The sequence below is a fragment of the Castor canadensis genome, chromosome 1 (assembly GCF_047511655.1).
Source record: "Castor canadensis chromosome 1, mCasCan1.hap1v2, whole genome shotgun sequence".
NCBI classification, from domain to species: Eukaryota; Metazoa; Chordata; class Mammalia; order Rodentia; family Castoridae; genus Castor; species Castor canadensis.
Window position 1 is genome coordinate 202,562,814 of NC_133386.1, and position 17,868 is coordinate 202,580,681.

Genomic DNA, 17,868 nt, shown 5'->3' on the forward strand with positions numbered 1-17,868 from the left:
AGGGGCTGTGCAGGGCGGGGCTGCAAGGTGCTGCGTGGGTGGCTGGGACAGAAGTGGGGTGAGCTGTATGGTAGGGAGTACTCCTCCCAGTTTCTGGGCAAGACATAACAGCTTAGGGCAGTGGGGGTAGGTGGAGGAAGGCATTCTGGTGAGGGTGAAGGCAAGGTGGGGAAACCCAGGTCTCTCAGAGAGGGTCTCACATTTATTCGATTTCATGTTTACTCAGTCACACATACCCCATTTCACTCATTCAGACACTAGGGAAGAGGACAGACACTGGTCTCTTCCCTCTGGTGCTCATACAAGAAACCTGTGAGCAAAGCAACATGTCAACTTCACACTGTCCTAAATTCCATGAAGGAAATGTTCAGGTAATGGGAGTATTCTGGGGAGGAGGGCAGGGCTGGCTCCCTGGGAAAGTTCCTCTAAGGAGGTGACATTTCAATTGAAAGTGAGAATGGGCAAGAGCCTGGAGTGTGGGAGGAACAGGGGGCTGGCCATGGGGAGGAGGTAAGGACACAGGCCTCTGAAGACATGTGCAGCCCAGGGAGAACTCTGCGAGAAGGTTGGGGGGAAATACGGTGGCATACTGAGTGTAACTATGGTGACCTGGGCAGAGGGTGGGAGGAGAAAGGTGGGCTTTAAGATGGAAGCAGCAGAGACAGGGAGAGTGAAGTGAGGGGACTCAGATTGCCCAGAGTACTCTGGGTAGGTGACACTGTCAAGTCCTTACAGAGGACTCCCTCCTGCCATCTTGCCTCCCTGACCTGCTAGACTATAGATGGGGCCTGGCTGCCACGGAGTGCTGGGGCAGGTGGCAAACCATAAACCACAGGAGTGCTGAGCTCCAAAGGCCAAGAAAGGATCTTAGCCTAGGACATGGAGTGGGAGAGCACGGAACCCCAGTGTTGAGTATGCTGGGGTGGTCACTCACCAGGAGAAGGATGGGCTTATGCCACCCAGAGGGGCTTTTTTTTTGTGGTACTGGAGTTTGAACTCAGGATCTACACCTTGAGCCACTTCACCAGCCCTTTTTTGGATGGGGTTTTTCAAGATAGGGTCTCGTGAGCTATTTGCCAAGCCTGGCTTTGAACCACAATCCTCCTGATTTCTGCCTCTTGAGTAGCTAGGATTACAGGTGTGAGCCACTGGCACCCAGTGGGCTATGGGCTTCTGAGGTCAAGGTCACAGATCTGCCTAGAGTGGGGACAGTGTGGCTGGGGAAGATGTCCTAGGGAAGGTGACATTGCAGCTGGGCTCAGAGGATAGGCAAGGACTAGCCAACAGAGAAGATTGGGAGCAAGTAGTTACTTGAACACACAAAGATGTAGAGTGAACAAAATCTGGCAAGAGTGAGAAGGCAGGTAAGGCCAGTGTATATGGTGATAGAGAGGCTGAGATAGGCCCTAAATGATGGACCTAAGCTAGTGGGCTTGGTCCCAAGAGAGGGGTGTGGTACAAGGCATTCTGGCCCAGGCTATCTGCTTGTTGTGCTAGAGGCATGAGGACACTGGTTCACCTCTAAGAAAGATGACAGGATGAATCTGGGAAGAGAGCTTACAAGTTTATTTGGCTTCTTTGGAGCCCCAGGCCAAGGCCCTAACCTTGGCTGGAGCAGCAGGAAGGCACCCAGAGAGCCCCGCCCCCCAATGACTCCCAGGGCATGGGTCCAGAAACTAAGCCCTGGGGCAGGGGCCACAGTAGCAGGACTTGGTCAAAAGTGCTGGTGACAGCTAAGGCTGGCCCCTCTCCCTTGCACCTCCCCTCCTCCCTGTGCCACCCCTAGGGCAATTCCCTGAGACAGGCTCTGGTCCTCCCAACCAGTTGGGTACAGTGTAAGGCCCCAGTGGGGCAGGTAAGTCAGGGGGACCTACAGGTTGCAGGTGTGGGGGGTGCAGGTCCCCCCATCCAGTGTGAAGGTTTCCTGTGCAGTGTAGTGTTCCTGACCCCCATGGGGGGGTGGGGACGCTGGGGGAAACCAGGCAGCTACAGAGGCCTGCCTGGTGCCCATTCCAGTGTTTGCAGTGGCTCCTCTAAGGCAGCTGGAGCGTGGGGGGGTGAATGGCCTGGCCCACTCATGGCCCTGCCTCTGGTGCCCATGGGGCCTGGGCACCCATGTCTTTGGTCTGCGCTCTACAGTCCTGGGGGCCTCCCCGGAAAGGGTTGGCAGGTGGGGAGTCCCAGAAGGGATCTGAGTCTGGGAACAAGGTCCAGGGTGCCCGTCGGTGCGCAGGCTGTGGCGAGGGCAAGGGTGAAGGCCGTGGCCCAGCTGACACGAAACTCCATGGGTCAATGCGGCTACGAAGGGGTGAGGGCCGAGGTCGGCTGATGAGGCCTAGTGGTGGTGAACGTGGGGTGCCTGGGGTACCAGGAGCGGAGCGTGATATTCCTGGCGGGGGTGAAACGGTGCCTCCTATGAGGGTGAAGAAGGGGCACAGAGTTAGGCAGTCACCAACTCCAAGGTATCTCCAGAGAGCACTCCCCTGCTCTGGGCCTCAGCTTCTCTGTGTTCATAGTGAGCTACTTGACTCTTAACTTCCATGGCCCTGTTTGTGTGCTCCACAGTGCACCTGTTTGCTGTGAAGTGAGCCTGGTGTCTGGAGCAGACAGGCATTCTACCCAGCTACTAAGAAGCTGTAGGAGCCCTGAGCCCCTGAATTTCTGTGCTTTAAAATTTTTCATCTAAAAAAAAAAAATGGGTGTCAGCCTGGGGGTGGTGGTTCATGCTGCCATCCTAGCTACTCAGGAGGCAGAGATCAGGAAGATCGTGGTTCTAAGCCAACCTGGGCAAATAGTTTGTGAGACCCTATCTCAAAAAGAAAGGGTCTAGGGGGGTAAGGGAGGTGGGGGTGGGGGAAGGGGGAAGAAATGACCCAAACATTGTATGCACATACGAATAAAAAAAAAAAGAAAAAAGGGCTGGTGGAAAGGCTCAAGGTATAGACCCTGAGTTCAAAACCCTGTACTGAAAAAAAAAATGGGTATCATAAGAGTGCTAAACAGATTGTTATGATAATCATTTTTTGCTATGTATCCCAGGCTGGCCTTGAATTTGCTATCCTCTTGCCTCCAGCTTTGGAGTAGCTAGGACTACAGATGTATATGGCCATGCCTGACCTTGTTATGATAATTAAATGAGACAATCTCTACAGAACTGCAAACTATACCAGTAATCAACCAATGGGAGTCTGTCGTCATTATTCTTCACTTCTATTACTTCGCAGCTGGCTTAGACCACCCCGCCCCTGACCACTGCGTGGCTGAACTTAGAACACAACTCTCTACAAGTGTCTCCAGCACCCCATAGTCCTACAAGTCCCCAGCCACTCCTCCCCTCTCCGGTGGCCACCATCTTGGCATGGGCCCTAGAGCCACTCACCATGGGTCTCCTCTCGCCGGGGGCTCTTGGCAGATGGTTGGCCAGAGGGGATACCGAGGTCTAGCAGTAGGGGCCCAGGGGTGTGCTGGCTGTGGCCATCAGGCGTCTTGGGAGAGAGGCGGATGAGCGGGACAGAGGGCGGCTGGGTGGGGCAGGGTGTGGGCGCTGGTGTGGGTGGCACTGGTGTGGGCTCTGCACGCTCGCGGTTTAGGCCTCCAGGTGGCTGCAGGTCGCGCCCAAGGCCCAGTGAGGCAAGCAGGGCAGTGCCACGCAAGAGTGCGCGCTGGATCAGCTTGGGTGTCCCGGAGCTGCTGCCACGCTCTGCAGGGCCCTGCCGCCGTGGCTCCTCGGGCTCTGGGCTGTGACCTGCAAGGAAGCAGTAATGGCTCAGGTTAGACAGAGGCCGGTGCGTGTTCCGGGCGAGGACCCTGGGACTCCACAGTGGCCTTGGAACAGGACTGAGTTCTATTTCCCACCAACATCTTTCCTGGCTCCATGGCACTGGCAATTTAGCTCCTCCATCAACACATTCTCCCTTCCTTCAGAGGGGAGCTGGGAAAGCGCACTGCAGGCCAGGGAATCAGCAGAAAACATGGGAGGCAGGACAGGATGACAGAAGAGGCCTCAATAGCCAACGAAGGGCAACCCCCAGGTCCAGGCACAAACTGGGCCTATTGACTGGGACAGCACCCTCTTCCCTGTGCCCACTCCCTTACTGGCTGGCAACCCTGGTCCTTCTGCACACTTGCTCTCACTCAAGCAGTAGCTTGTTTGGAGCACACAGGTCAACTCCAATGTACACCGTAGACCTGAAGAAACTGAGGCTCAGAGCAGTCAGTGCCCTGCTTGAGGTCACAGCTATTTTATAGCACATGTTTCTGACAGACCTGAGTTGGGTGGATTAGAGGCATTGTGTTGTCTGATCCTCTTGCCCCAGAGGCTCCAGGCCTAGAGAAGTTAAGGGCTTGCATAAGGCTACACGGCCAGTGGGGGGGTGGACCTGGCCTCATTCCAGGTACTTTGACCTCCGTCACTTCCCTACACACACTATCCTAGATTTCAAGTTTTTGGACTGGGGTTGGCTTCTAGACCACCTGGGGCACCAAGTAGCACATAGGGGCCTCTAGGAGGATAGCCTCCCCAAATCTGATTTTGTCCGATCCCTCCTTAGCTTTCCATCCACTCAAAGAAAAGGAAATCCAGCTTCCTTGGCTGGGCTGTAAAAGTCCTCCCTAGCCTGGTCTCTTCTGCCTTTGCCCTCCTTCTCCAGTGAGGCCTGCCTAGAGAAGAGCTCTGGGTTGGCTGTCAGAAGGAATTTAAGACTGGGAGGTGTGAGCTTCTGCTGTGATTAGGACTTGGCCTGGAGTTCTCCTTCTCAACCACAACTCTTACCCAGGCTCCCTGTCTATTAGCTCTCTCCCCCTCCCCCACCCTTGGTCACTGCTACTCAGGGCCCAGGGAATCCTTCTAAAATGCAAACCTGCTAAAGACAGGTTTCCTCTCTAAAACTTCCCATCAGCTGGGCATGATGACTATAATCCCAGCTACTCAGGAGGTGGATATGGGAAGGATCACAGTGAGACGCCAGTCAGGGTAAGATGACCCTATTTCGATCAGTGAGCCAGGTGTGGTGGTGCATGCCTGTGGTCCCAGCTATGCAGGAGGCCATAGATAGGAGTATCTCGATTGGGCAAAAATGGGCAAGTCACAACCTGAAAAATAACTCAAGAAAAATAAAACGGGGACAGTTCTGTAAGAAGATACTAGGAAAAATAATAGGTCTTAAAAAATCAAATGTAGTTTTGGGAACTCCAAGTTTGCCAACTACAGGAACCCCAAAGTTTAAATGAAATGATTTAAAAAAAATTGTTGAAGTGAAGGCAGAAAGTATAGCTCAATGACAGAGCACCTGCCCAATGTATGGAGGGTGTGGATTCATCCCCAGCACCACAATAAGTAAATAAATAAATAGCTGATGCAAGATTGGTGGGGTGAGAGTGGGGGTGGGGGATGGAAAAGAAAGAAACGAGAAAAGGGCTGAAGGCATGGCTCAAAGGGCCTCCTAGCAAGAAGGAGGCCCTGAGTTCAAACCATAGTACTGCCAACTTCCCACCGCAAAAAAACCAAATAAACAAAAACTCCCCATCCGGCAGGCCCTTCCAGAACTGGCTCCTCCTACTTTTCAAGCTTCATTTACTTACTCACTTAACATCTACTGACCCTTAAACCCTCTGCAACTGTCACAGGCCTGAGACTCCCTGGCTCTCATCTCTTCTCTGAGTTTAGCCAGGTTTCCTCTTCCTTCTGGTGGCATGTTTCCCTACCTCACTTCAGTGACTTCTTAGCTGAGATTCATCTCTGTGAAGCCTTCCCAGAATCCACCTGAACCTGTGTGGTTATTGCTCATGTTACGCCTTTACAACCTTCATTCCCAGCACTTGCTAATCTCTACTATATTTGCTTTTTGGTTTTTTTGGTGAAACTGGGGTTTGAACTCAGGGCTTCATGCTTGCTAGGTAGGTGCTCTACCACTTGAGCCATTCCACCAACCCTTTTTTGTATTGGGTATTTTCGAGATAGGGTCTGGTGAACTATTTGCCCCAGGCTGGTTTCGAACTCAATCATTCTGATCTTTGCCTCTTGAGTAGCTAGGATTACAGGTGTGAGCTACCAGAAACCTGCTATAAATTTGCTTATTTATAAATCTGACTCCTTCACCAAGGTCAAGGCATTGTTGATCTCTATCTAGCATGTCGATGACTGGTTCATAATGAATAAACACATGTCTGGGGAAAGAATCTGTTCTCGTAATCCTTGTACCAACCACATGAGGTGATGATTCTCTCTATTCCACCAGCGAAGACACTGATCATTTATGGTGAGTGAAACGGAAGAGAGGAGAGATGTGTTTAAAATAGGCAAGGGAGGGCTGGAAATTGGCTCAGTGGTAGAGTGCTTGCCTAGCATGAACAAGGCCCTGGTTTTAATCCCCAGCACTGCAAATAAATAAATAAATAAATAAATAAATAAAGTAGGCAAGAGAAAAGAGACAAAGGAAAATGACAGTGGAGGTCAGTACACAAGAGAGTGAATGGAAGAAAGTTCCTACAGTCAGTCCTGAGAAATGGAGGTTCCCAAAGTTAAGTGACTCATCCAAGCTAATTCAGGCAGGATTTTAATTTGCCTGTAAGCTTCCTAGCAGTCAAGAATTAACCAACCTTGTTTAGGAAAAAGCAGTGTGAATATTCTTGACCCAGAGATGAAGGTGAAATAGCTTCCAAGGGGTCTTGGAATGGTTAGTGGCTCTGAGTTTTTGTCAGTGTAGACCGGATGCACTCTGCCAATGTGGAATGCACTGCAACCAGAATATCCAGCAGGGAACAGAGTGGGTGACTGGGGAATCACCAATGGTGGCTTATGCCTAGGACACTCACAGAGTCTGGGACCACTGTGAGATTCCACTCGTTGATTCTCAGCCAGGCTTCTGACTCTGGGTGGTTGGGAGGTCAAAGTCACAAACTCTTATGGGCCCAGGTGGCAGCTGTAGTAGAGGCTTGGTCTAGGGGAACCACATCCTCAGTCAGTAGCTAGGCAGGGGGAGGTGGTGTCGTTTCAGGTAATGTGGCGAATTTGAGGAAAATGGGGTCCATGTCCTTTTGTCCCCGCCCAGGAGGTCAGAGGGCTTTGTAGAACATAGGAACTGTTCTGAGCAACACACCTGGGTTGATAACACCTCAAATTCTCCATGGCCTTCTGGCCTGGTACATTCTAGAACAGATGAATCCAATCCCCTTGGCCTTTCAGTTTTCAGTTCAGCCCCTGCAGCTCAGCTAGCTCAGTGCAATACAACTACTGGAGTGAAAAATGTTCACTCCAGTGAACCAGGTGCTGGGGGCTCACACCTATAATCCAGCTACTCAGAAGGCAGAGATCAGGAGGATCAAAGTTCAAAGTCAGACCTGGACAAATAGTTCGCAAGACCCTACCTCAAAAATACCCAACACAAAACAGGGCTGGCGGAATGGTTCAAGTAGTGAAGTAGCTGTCTAGCAAGTATGACACCAAAAAATAAAAAGTGTGGTAGGAGGAGGTCCAGGGCCCTGCCACTATGAGGCCAGAAAGACCTGGGTTCAAATACCTACTCTGCTGCATGCCTTACAGTAAACCACTTAAGCTCTCTGTGCCTCACTTTTCCCTTCTGTAAAACGGAGCCAATAATAATAATATCTACCCTACAGAATTGCCTGGCTCATAGGAGACAGCTTGTTGATCAAAGCAGGTAATCATGGAGGTGATGGCTAGGTGGGTGAGGTCAGAGGGGTGAAGTGAAATCGTATGGTGAACAGAGCTCTGGTCTGAGCCATTAGGCAGAGTGCTGCATTCTAGCTGTAAACAGGAGATAGAGCTAGGGCTCTGAGGATAGTTCCGAGATTGATACAGGGACCCATAGGTAAGGGAGGCCACAACTTTAGCTCCTGCCAAGGCTGGGCAGTGTGGAGCAGAGCCCTCCTCACTCTGATGCGGAGCCCTGATCTCTGCCAATGCTCCAGCTTCCTAAGTGGTTTGTAAATGAGGATCCCTTTCTCAAGTGAAAGGTTCCCAGGAAGCTGGCTGTGAGATGGAAGCCAAAGCCTCTCTTGGTTCAAATCCTTAGCTGAGGGTTTTAGGTAGGTTATTTCTCCTCTTGGAGCCTCAGTGTCCTTATCTCTAAAATGGGGACAATAATGCCATCTTTCTTGCAGGGTTGGACAGAATGCCTGGCACACAGTAGGTGCTGTTATCATCATGGAGAACAGAAAAGCCTGAACCTTCCCCCTTGCAGTGACAATGAACCCTGGATCTCTGTTTGCTCAGTCTTCTTATCCTCTTCCTCACCTTTGGCCTCCTCAGAAGGGATTCTGTGAGGCATAGCATGGAAGCCACTTGTCTGGCTCTAACTCATATGGGTAGTTTCCTTCCCCTCTCTGGCTCTGCTTCTCTCAGGTACCAAATGGGTGGAACCACTCCTTGCTTCCTTTCCTCCCACCGCCTGTGGGGAAGGAGGCCTGGTCACTGGACCTGGGCTGTGTTCACTGGCTATGGGCCTGCATGTTAGACCTGAGTTCTAAGACTGGCTCTGTCCTGTCTCAGCCTCAGATTTCCAGTCTCTAGAACAAGAGCCATCAGAGCAGGATTCCTGCCCTGCCTGCTGGTTTCTCATGCTGTACCCCAGTGCCTGCAGAAAGTGCTCAGCAAGATCCTGTTAGGGGAAACAAGGCCACTCACCGTTGAGTGTTGGGGGTGTGGAAGGAGGTCCTAAGGGGGGTGAGTCATCTGAATCCAGGTACCACGTGGCTTCGTCCATGCGGGACCTTCTCCTGGAGAGAGAAGGGCAGGGAGAAGTGCTCTGTGAGTCTCAGAATTGCAGGGTAGTACAATGCTGGGGTTGGGGTGGGGGCACTCAGTCACTTACCTCCCATTCTGGGCCTCTCCAGGCTTGGGGGAACTGGGACCCCAGGCCCAGCATGCTCGCCGCTCTCCATTGCTTGAGTCCTCCATTCGTCGGGGGGACTGGCGGCCCCATGCCTGGCCAGGCTCTGCAGGCTCCACTGTAAGGGAACCAGATGGCATCTGAGCTGATCCTTGTCCCTTCCCCCTTCATGGTAATCAGGCTCCAGGGGGCAACTCTAGAAGATGGGGGACAGGCTAGGTACATCATCCCCAGGGTGGGCTTTGAGTGGGGTAGATGGGCAGGGTCCTGGGACTAGCAATGAGGTGGGGCACCTCATTAATTCTTCAGCTGACACTTGCTGGTGAGAAGTTGGCACAGAGCCCGGTACTTGGAAGCTGAGAGCGGGAGGATACAGGTTCCAGGCCAGCCAGGGCAAATAGTTCCAGATGCCTCATCTCCGAAATAACCAGAGCAAAATGGACTGGAGATATGGCTCAAGCAGCCGCAGTGCTTGCTTTGCAAGGACGAAGCCAGAGTACAAACCCCAGTCCACCCCTGCCCCCCACCCCAAAAAAAAAAAACAGCACAGTGATCACAGTGATGCCAACTGCCTGAGTTTGAGTTTTAGCTTTCCCACTTACACCTACTGGCTGTGCAGCAAGTAACTTTTTCTTGTTTCTTGTCTACAGAACTTAAATAGTGATGATATGTACCTAACCAACTATTGTAAGCAATTAATACTAGAAAAAGATAAATAAAATACATGTTTCTTGGGGGAACTCAGAGTAACTATCCAGATGGAGGGGAGAGAATCTGGAAGCAGGAGGGAGAGGAGACAGTGGGTTCCCCTCCAGGGATAAGGTCTGACAGGACTAGGAACTGGGGGGACAAAGGGCAGGCTTCGTGTCTTACACTGGATGGCTCGGAACCGAGGAAAGGTGGGTGAGTCCCCGGCCCCAACCTCGAAGACGTTTCTCCTCCGGTCAAGGCCAGGTGAGGCCTGCACAGTGATGCGGTGCTTGAAGTCTGGGAATGGGAAAGGAGGGAACAGGTGCGGGTGTGTGAAGGAGAGCCCGGACCCCAAACCGCAGGGGTCCTCGGGAGGTTCCCAGGACACGCAGGCAGGGGCAAGGTGGCTATGTGACTGCACAACCTCACTGCCTTCCTGGGCCCCAAGCTCTGGGTAAGGAAAAGCGACTGTCCACGCTGCCACTCGGGACTAGCCTGGCAGGCAGAGGTTCCCCGCGCCGGGCGGCTCCGCCCCTTTCCGGCTGCAGCCACTCCCAGACTGACATGCAAATATCTCCGCCAGAACTCGTCCACAGACGCAAAATACACCGGGTCCTACCCCTTCTAGTCCTCAGCTCACCGGACTAACACACTACACCAATCCCACTGCGGCTAGTAAAGCATGACCCCACCCCTTCTCACACGCAGCCAATGGGCTCCGCAGTCCCGCCCCCTAGCACTTGCAGCCAATGGCCGGGAGGCATCCTGGGGCCCACCCCTTACCCAGAGGCATGCTGATGCGCTCGCCGCCGTCGCGCGCTCGGAGCTTGCTGCGCTTAAAGGTGCCCCGGCGGCGGCGCACGTGGGGCCGTTCTCGGTCCACTTGCTGCAGCAGCAGCGTCAGCTCGCGCTCGAACACCTCTAGCTCCCACTGGGCCAACAGGTGTTCGCGCCGCCGCAGCTGCTCCGCCTGTGACCGCTGCTCGCGCGCCGCGCGCGTCAGCTCCTCCTCGCGGCTGAGTAGTTCCTACGCCGGGGACGTGAAGGCGGTGAGGTCAGTCCGCACTGACCCCGGCGCCCACCCCCATTCTCTGCCCCACCGAAGCTGGGGAGACACTCTTTCCAACCCTAGGTTCCTCCATTCCTCGTACCTTTTCCTTGGCCCGCAGCTCGTCGAAAAGGCCCTGGATCTCACGTTTCCAGCCCTCCTGCATGGAATGGAAGGAGTCCCGCGGCATTTCCCGCAGGACCTGCGCCTCCAGGGCCTCCAACTGCTGCAGAATGGAAGCGAAGTCTGGCCTGCGGTGGGGGTCCTGTGCCCAGCAGTCTAGGGGCACGTCAGGGAGTGGGGACAGAAAATGGAGGTCTGTGAGTAGATGTGACCTGGGACGGGGAGTTCTGCCCCTCCTCACTTGCCCGTCCTGTCCTCTTACCGGCCATGAGTTGAGCGAAGGGCTCGGGGCAGGTGGATGGGATGGGCAATGTGAGCTTGTTAACAGCCACACCGTAGGCCACAGCAAGACAGTCAATACCTCGGTAGGGCACCTCCCCAGTCAGCAGTTCCCACAGCAGCACCCCAAAGCTGTGGGCGAGATAGAGCTGTGTGTCCTCTTCTGCCCACTTATTGCTATTTCACCCCAAAGCAAGGAGTAACTGGGTCTGGGCCCCTTTCCCTGGGCTCAGCCTGTCTCTCCACCTCTAGACTTGAGAACCACTTCTGCCCTTTGTGGACTCATAGCAGATCCCAACCCTACCCTGGCCTCACCTCCAGACATCGCTGCCCTTAGAGAAGGTTGAGGCCTTGATAACCTCGGGAGCCATCCAGGCATAGGTGCCTGCAGCACTCATTTGTGTGGTTTTGTGCCACTCTCGGGCCAGGCCAAAGTCGGTGATCTTCAGGGTCTTAAGTTCCATGTCATCACCCTCAATGGGCTGCAGCAGCAGAACTGGGGAAGAAAGATTGTGGGTGTTCCAGGATAAGATGGTGGGGAAGGGGAAAGAGCTTCTAGCATCTGATTCATCTGACAGCTGTCCTGGCCAGGTGTTGGATCTTGACCTGGAAAGCTCACAACTGGGGGGGTGGAGTGGAATCAGACAAAATAACAATTCTGGGACACATTTACTCAGTCTCCTACAGGCTAGATATTTTACACTCAGTTCTAGCATTCAAAAAGAAAAAAAAAAGGTTGTGTGTGGTGGCTCACACCTGTAACCCCAGCTACTTAGGAGGTGGAAATTGGGAGGATCAAGGTTTGAGACCAGCCCAGGAAAAATTCCAGACCCCATCCAAAGAATAAGTAAGCAAAAAACGGCTGGAAGCATGGCTCAAGTAGTATAGTGCTTGCCTAGCAAGCACAGTGCCCTGAGTTCAAGCTGCAGTATGCAAAAAAAATGAGGTAGGTATTATTCTTATTTTACAGAAGAGGAAACAGCAGGGAAATGACTTGGCCAAGATTACAGAGCAAATAAAGCAGAGATTCCCACCTGCTCTGTATGGTTCCAAAGCTGAATGTTCTAACTTTTCCCTCATATTGCAAGAAATAAAAACTGGCAACGTGACATGTTCTCAGTACTTGTGGCTCTGGTTTCAAGAGAAATTAGTGAGTGGCTTGGTCATTTTGCCAAGGCAGAAGTTTAATCAGAACACCCCTGGGGATAGGTGAGACAAGGAAGGCCAGTAGGCACCACGGGTCCCCAGTACCCTCAAGCACATGGTGGCTAGGGCAGTCACTCCCAGCAGAAAGACTCCAGAAGATATCCTCTGAGGGCAGCTGGGTGTGAAGTGGGGGGTGATGGTTCTTGGTCACAAAGGAGGAGCTTGCAACCAATGTAGGAGTGGATGGTCAGACTTGGCAGGGACTCTTGGCTTCAATTCAGACAGGGCCGCTATACTTGGTACAGGGAGAAACAGCAACCTGCACATTTCTTGCTCTGTCAAAAACGGCTCAAGTGAGAGAAGTTTTTGTTTGTTTGTTTGTTTCTGTACTTGTACTCTGCTGGCCCTTGAGAGAAGTTTTAGAGGGGATAAAAAAGAGAATAAAGTTGGACTGGTGGAGTAGCCCAAGTGGTGGAGTGCCTGCTTAGCAAACATAAGGCCCTGAGTTCAAACTCCAGTACCACAAAAAAGAAAAACAAAAGAACGAAGTCATAGAATCATCAAGGGTCTAAAGGGCCTCTCCATGGTAGAGAAGTGACATCTGTTCTGCACATGTGTCAGGGTCCACCCCTTAGCTGTTCTGCACAGGGTGTCAGTGATGTAATAGAGTAGCAATAGGTAGTGGGGGTGGGGCAAAAGGGAGGGAAGGGCACCTACACAGCCAAATGAGTCAGGGAGGACTTCTCAGAGGAGGTGGATAGACCAGATGTACATCTTTGAGGGCCTGAAGCTACACTCCCTATCCTGCTACTGGCCATGCCTTGGGGCCTCATGGGGGATCTGGCACAGTTGCCCAAGCACTCCCTGCTATCCTCACCTCTCAGGGCCTGGGCTGCATTTCCTTGAGGGCCTTCCTCTCAGCTCTGTTGATTCTGGGGCTTCTTGGAGCTCAGCCTGTCCCCTTGGCTGCCTCAGCCTCTTCCAGATACAGCTACCCTTCCTCACTGGCTTCTCCCACACTTGGAGCTCTAGACCAGACAGTATACAATTCAGCTGCCCATCAGCTGCTCCATCTGGTTTCCATATACTCTCAATAATCTTTATTATTATTCTGTTCCTGGCAAACTTTCTTGTAATTGGTCCTAATTCAGAGAATGGTCTCAAGCTGGGTGCTGGTGACTCTTGCCTGTAATCATTGCTACTTGGGAGGCAGAGATCAAGAGGATCCTGGTTTCGAAGCCAGCCCAGGGAAACAGTCAATAAGACCCTATCTCGAAAAAAAAATCACCAAAAAGGACTGGTTGAGTGGCTCAAGCGGTAAGAGTGCCTGCCTAGCAAGTGTGAGACCGAGTTCAAACCCCAGTGCTGCCAAAAAAAAAAAAAAACAAAAACCCAAAATAAAAGCTACTCCCCCCCGCAAAAAATAAGAGAATGGTCTCGAAATCCACCCACTTCTCTGATCCAGACTGGGGCTGAGTCCAGCACAATTTAGTAAAACTGAGGATGGCAATAAAACCCACCTCAGAGGGTTGTAATGGGTATTAAACTGGTTCACACTCTTTAAAGCCTTTGCTTGGAGTCTGACATCTGGCAGGTGCATCCTAAATCCCAATTGCCCTAGAGATTCTGTGCTCACTCCTGGCCGGTCCACTCTCTCCTCTTCACCTTTGTTCACTCCCTACTTCCAGCCTCACAGCAGCCTCTGGTCTGGCTGCTGGAGGAAGGCTTAGCACTAGACCAGTTGTCAGTCCTGCGCAAGCAACAGGTTTGGGGGAGGAGGGGAAAGAGCGCACAGATTCCCTTTTTGGAGCCAGGGCCCACCTCTCCTCTGAAGACCAGCACTTGCTACCTCCTGACCTTGTCTCTGCCACCCATGGGACTTCACAGACTGGCAATGCGCTTTCTGCACCAGTATCTCAAGCAGGGTGGCCAATTTCCTCCTTTTTCAGTTGGGTAATCTGAGGTCCAGACAGGCGTAGCAAGTCACCCAAAGTGTCAGGACTTCTTCGGGCTTGTGGCCTTTCTGTTCCCTTCCCACCCCTAATCTCTTGCTCCTGCAAAGGCTGTTATCCCGTTTTTTTCTCCAAGCTGTCGTGCCGCCTGGTTGGGCCTTGACCTTGTCCCAACCTAAGTTACTGTTCTGGTGTGTGATAGAGACCTTGGGTGTGGGAGGTCAGTGGCCACCTATAGCCTAAAGGCTTAGGGCTGGGGTAAGCCTACAGCTTTTTAGGCCCCTGCTTAGGGGTCCTTTGCCTCTGAAAGGGACATGGTCACTCGTGCCCCCCTCCCACAGTTAGCCTCTGTGGGGCTGTGGAGTAGCTTGGGCAGCTCACACCTCTTCCGCTTCCCTCCATGGTCCCTACTTCTCCTTTCTGGAAGGCCTGGGCCAGGTCTCCAACTGGGAGGAGGGGGTCACTTGGGGGCGAATTGGGGGAGGTCAGGCCCAGGCCGGCTGGCTGGTCAGTCCTGTGACTCGTGGGCCTGGAGAATTCCCCCTTCTCTCCCCGCCAGGCTTCCTCACAAGGCCGCCATTGTCCAGGAAAATCACACCATTGTTTCCTGCCTTTGCCCCCCCCAGCTCAGGGACTCCCCCCACCCCAATCCCGCAGACAGCAACTTAGGCCTAGGCCTGGGGTCTGTGAGGTTGGATGCCAGGCTCAGAGGCTGAGGGCACCTTGTCTGCCTTTCACCACCATCCAGACTCTGGGAGGGAAGCAAGGGAATTTAGTGGGGGATGTGGGGGAGCAATCCCTGTGCCTTCCTCTCCAGAAACCCCTCCACCCCCAGCTCTTTCCTCCCCTGCAGGCAGCTGGGCTAGGGAGGGAGTAGGGGCTGGAGCAGGGGCAGGAAGCCAGGCCAGGGGCAGCAGGAAATACAGGAAGCGGTGGGGAGGGTGGGGAGCAGGGGCCTGGGCTATTGTTCCATTTTTTTCTGGAAAGAGAACGGAGGAAAAACAGAAGACAGGAGCCCCCACCCCCTGGGCCTTCGGGGAATCCCCCTCAGGCTAGGGCAGGGAGTGGGGGTCCTTCAATGGCTAGGGCCCTGGTGTGAGGCTAAGACAAGCCAAGTACTCCCTACTATAGATGAGTGTGTCCCTTGGCCCCTCCAACCTTGGCAAGGACGTGGATATCACTGGATCCCAGTGTTCTGCTTTCCCCAGTCCCTTATCCAAGGCCAGGAGGCTCAAAATATTCATCCCCTTTAAAAATCTCTGTGCCTGTCCAGTGAGCTCACCGAGCTGTCTCCCACCCCCTTGCATTTCCTACTGCTGTCTAGCTTTTGTCCTGGGTTCAGGGCCCAGTTCCTGGTGTCCCTCATGGTCAGGTCCTGCCTAGACACCCAACCAAGGGCTCTCTACTTAAATGCTGCCTAGAGCGAAGCTTGCCCTCTGAACCTGTCATTCACTTATTTGGGCCCATGATGGCCAGTGTGTGGGGGGCCTGAAATGGCTGGAGGTGGTCTTCCTTAGTCAGGTATTCCACCACCATAAGTGCTGATTCCAGGCTGGGCCCTCTTTCCATCCTGCTCTCGAATGTCCACATCCATGGCTGAGGACCCATTGTGCTAGGCATCATGCACCAGGGCTTCCCCGGGCTGTTAAGCCATTTCAGCCTCTTGATCACTCCCTTTTTAGGGAGGCAGATATTGAGGTTCTTAGTTGAAATAACCAAATAAAGGTCATATGGCCAGGGAGGGGTGGAGCAGGCCAACCTTGATTTCTTACCAAGGAGGAAGGGGGTTTTCTCTCTGAGATCTCTATCCTAGAGGAGCTGCCTACCCTGAGGGGAAGTATGAGAAGAGAGCACCACTATCATGAACGTGAACTTCAGAGGAGGAAGATGAGGAGTATCAGCCTCCAGGAGGCTTCCTTGAGGCGGTGAGCACGCTTATGCAGCATGCTGACGGCTCACAACTGATTGCTCTCATCAACTTAAGTTGCCCAAACTTCAGCTACAGGTTGGGGTCAAGGACGCTTTCCAGGTGAGGCATAAGTACTCTACCAGGTGCCTGGGATTCCTGCTTTGGGGTCAGGGTAAGACCCTGGCCAGTTGGGACTCCCCAGGCAGAAGCTCTGGCCTCCAGCAGATCCCTGGCTAAGTTTAGCTGAGGATTAAGAGGTGTGAACCTGGGCCATGTCTTCCCATCCCCTTTCCCCATCCATGCCCCAAGAAACTCACTGTTGTTGGACTTGAGGTCTCGGTGGATGACAGGCACCAAGGCCTCACAGTGCAGGTAGTGCATCCCACGGGCAATCTGCACAGCCCAGTTGACCAGCACATGGGGAGGCACACGCCGCCCAGCCAGGGCGCGGCTGAGAGGCCCACCTGCTGCATATTCCATCACTAGGCATAAGTTTGGCTCCTCCAGGCACACAGCTTTGAGGGCAATGATGTTCGGATGTGCGAGCATGGCAAAAAGCCGGGCCTCCTGACGAACGCTCTCAGCTGTCACACTGATGTCTTCATCGGGGTCCTGGCGAGCTGCCTTCACAGCCACCAGCTCCCCTCGCCAGCTGCCACGGTAGACCTTGCCGAAGCCACCAATGCCGATCACCTCCTCCAGCCGCAGCTCCTGGAAGCTAGCCACCTCGCAGGGGGGTGGGCCGCCACCCCGAGACACATAGTTGGAAGGGAAGATGCCCACCTGGCCGCCCACTTGGCCTGCCCACCAGCCCTCATCTCCTGAGATGGCTGCATCCCTGGATAGCACCTCCACACGGTCGCCTTTCCGCAGGGCCAGCTCGTCCTGCCCGTTGGGCTCATAGTCAAACAGGGCTGTCCAAACAGGGTTGGCATAAGCTGCCGCCTTCGGGGACCCTTCCGGCCTGCCTCCTCCACCACCCCCCCCACCGCCCCCGCTGCCACTGCCATTCCATGACCCCAGAGGGCTCTTGAGGAAGAGGTTCTTCAAGGGCTCCATGACCGGGAGCCGTCGTTGGAATGTGTGTGGGGTCCTTCTCCGGGTGCCAGTGGTCCCCACCCTTGCTGGCTGCTGAGGCCCTAATTCCGGAACCAGGGCATCCGGGCCCTGGCCCTCAGCCCCAGACCCACGCCTCTCTGGGGAGCCAGGAGTGCTGCCTCCCGGCCCCCCGCATCTCGGGCTTCTGGAGGAGGGCACCGAGGGCAGTGTGGTCAGGCTGGAGGGGTGGGGCCCGGGGGCCTCCAGTGCCTCACCATGGCTGACTTGGAGGGGCTGAGCGTCCCTCAGTCCCGGAGTAGTCCTGGGAGTCTGGATCCGGTGTCTGCCGAGTGTAAGGTGGGGCCTGCCAGGGGCAGCGTCTGGACTCGTTAGGTTTTTATGCTCAGGGATGGAGGAAGAGTTCCTAGTTGGGCCGGAGCTGACTCTTCCCGGCCCTAGTGTCTTTGGTCCGACGGCTCCGACCCCGTTCCCTTCTTCCTCCTCCCTTTGTACTTTGGCCCCGGGGGCGGGAGGCAGAGGTGGAGGGTGGAGTTTCACTTTTTTCCGCTCTTCACTCTCCTGCAGGAAACAGCATCAGATGACGCGGGCGGGTTGCACCGCTCCCCTCCCGGAGGCTCTGGGCGGCTGGGCCTGGGAGTTCCCGGGGAGGCGTGCCAGGAGAGGCAGAGAAGGAGGGCAAGGGTAGCCCCGAACGCCCAGCACAGTAAGCTTTGGAATCTAGGAAGAAAAGCCCCAGCCTGGGTGCTCCGCTGCCCAAGGAGGAAAGTGGACCTGCAAAGACGGGCCATCCCTGCCCTCTGCCCTGAACCGCAT

General features: G+C 54.0%; 1 protein-coding gene across 1 annotated transcript; it reads right to left on the reverse strand.

Moving 5' to 3' along the window:
- Positions 1-1,551: 1,551 nt before the first annotated feature.
- On the reverse strand, positions 1,552-17,557 carry Map3k11 (mitogen-activated protein kinase kinase kinase 11). Its single transcript, XM_020164900.2, has 10 exons — positions 16,314-17,557; positions 11,305-11,485; positions 10,973-11,121; positions 10,691-10,866; positions 10,323-10,566; positions 9,723-9,836; positions 8,832-8,967; positions 8,645-8,736; positions 3,380-3,745; positions 1,552-2,413 (listed from the first exon to the last, which is right to left on the reverse strand). Exons 1-10 carry the CDS (start codon positions 17,053-17,055, stop codon positions 2,076-2,078), a joined length of 2,538 nt encoding a protein of 845 aa, XP_020020489.1. The 5' UTR covers positions 17,056-17,557; the 3' UTR covers positions 1,552-2,075.
- Between the last annotated feature and the right edge of the window lie 311 nt (positions 17,558-17,868).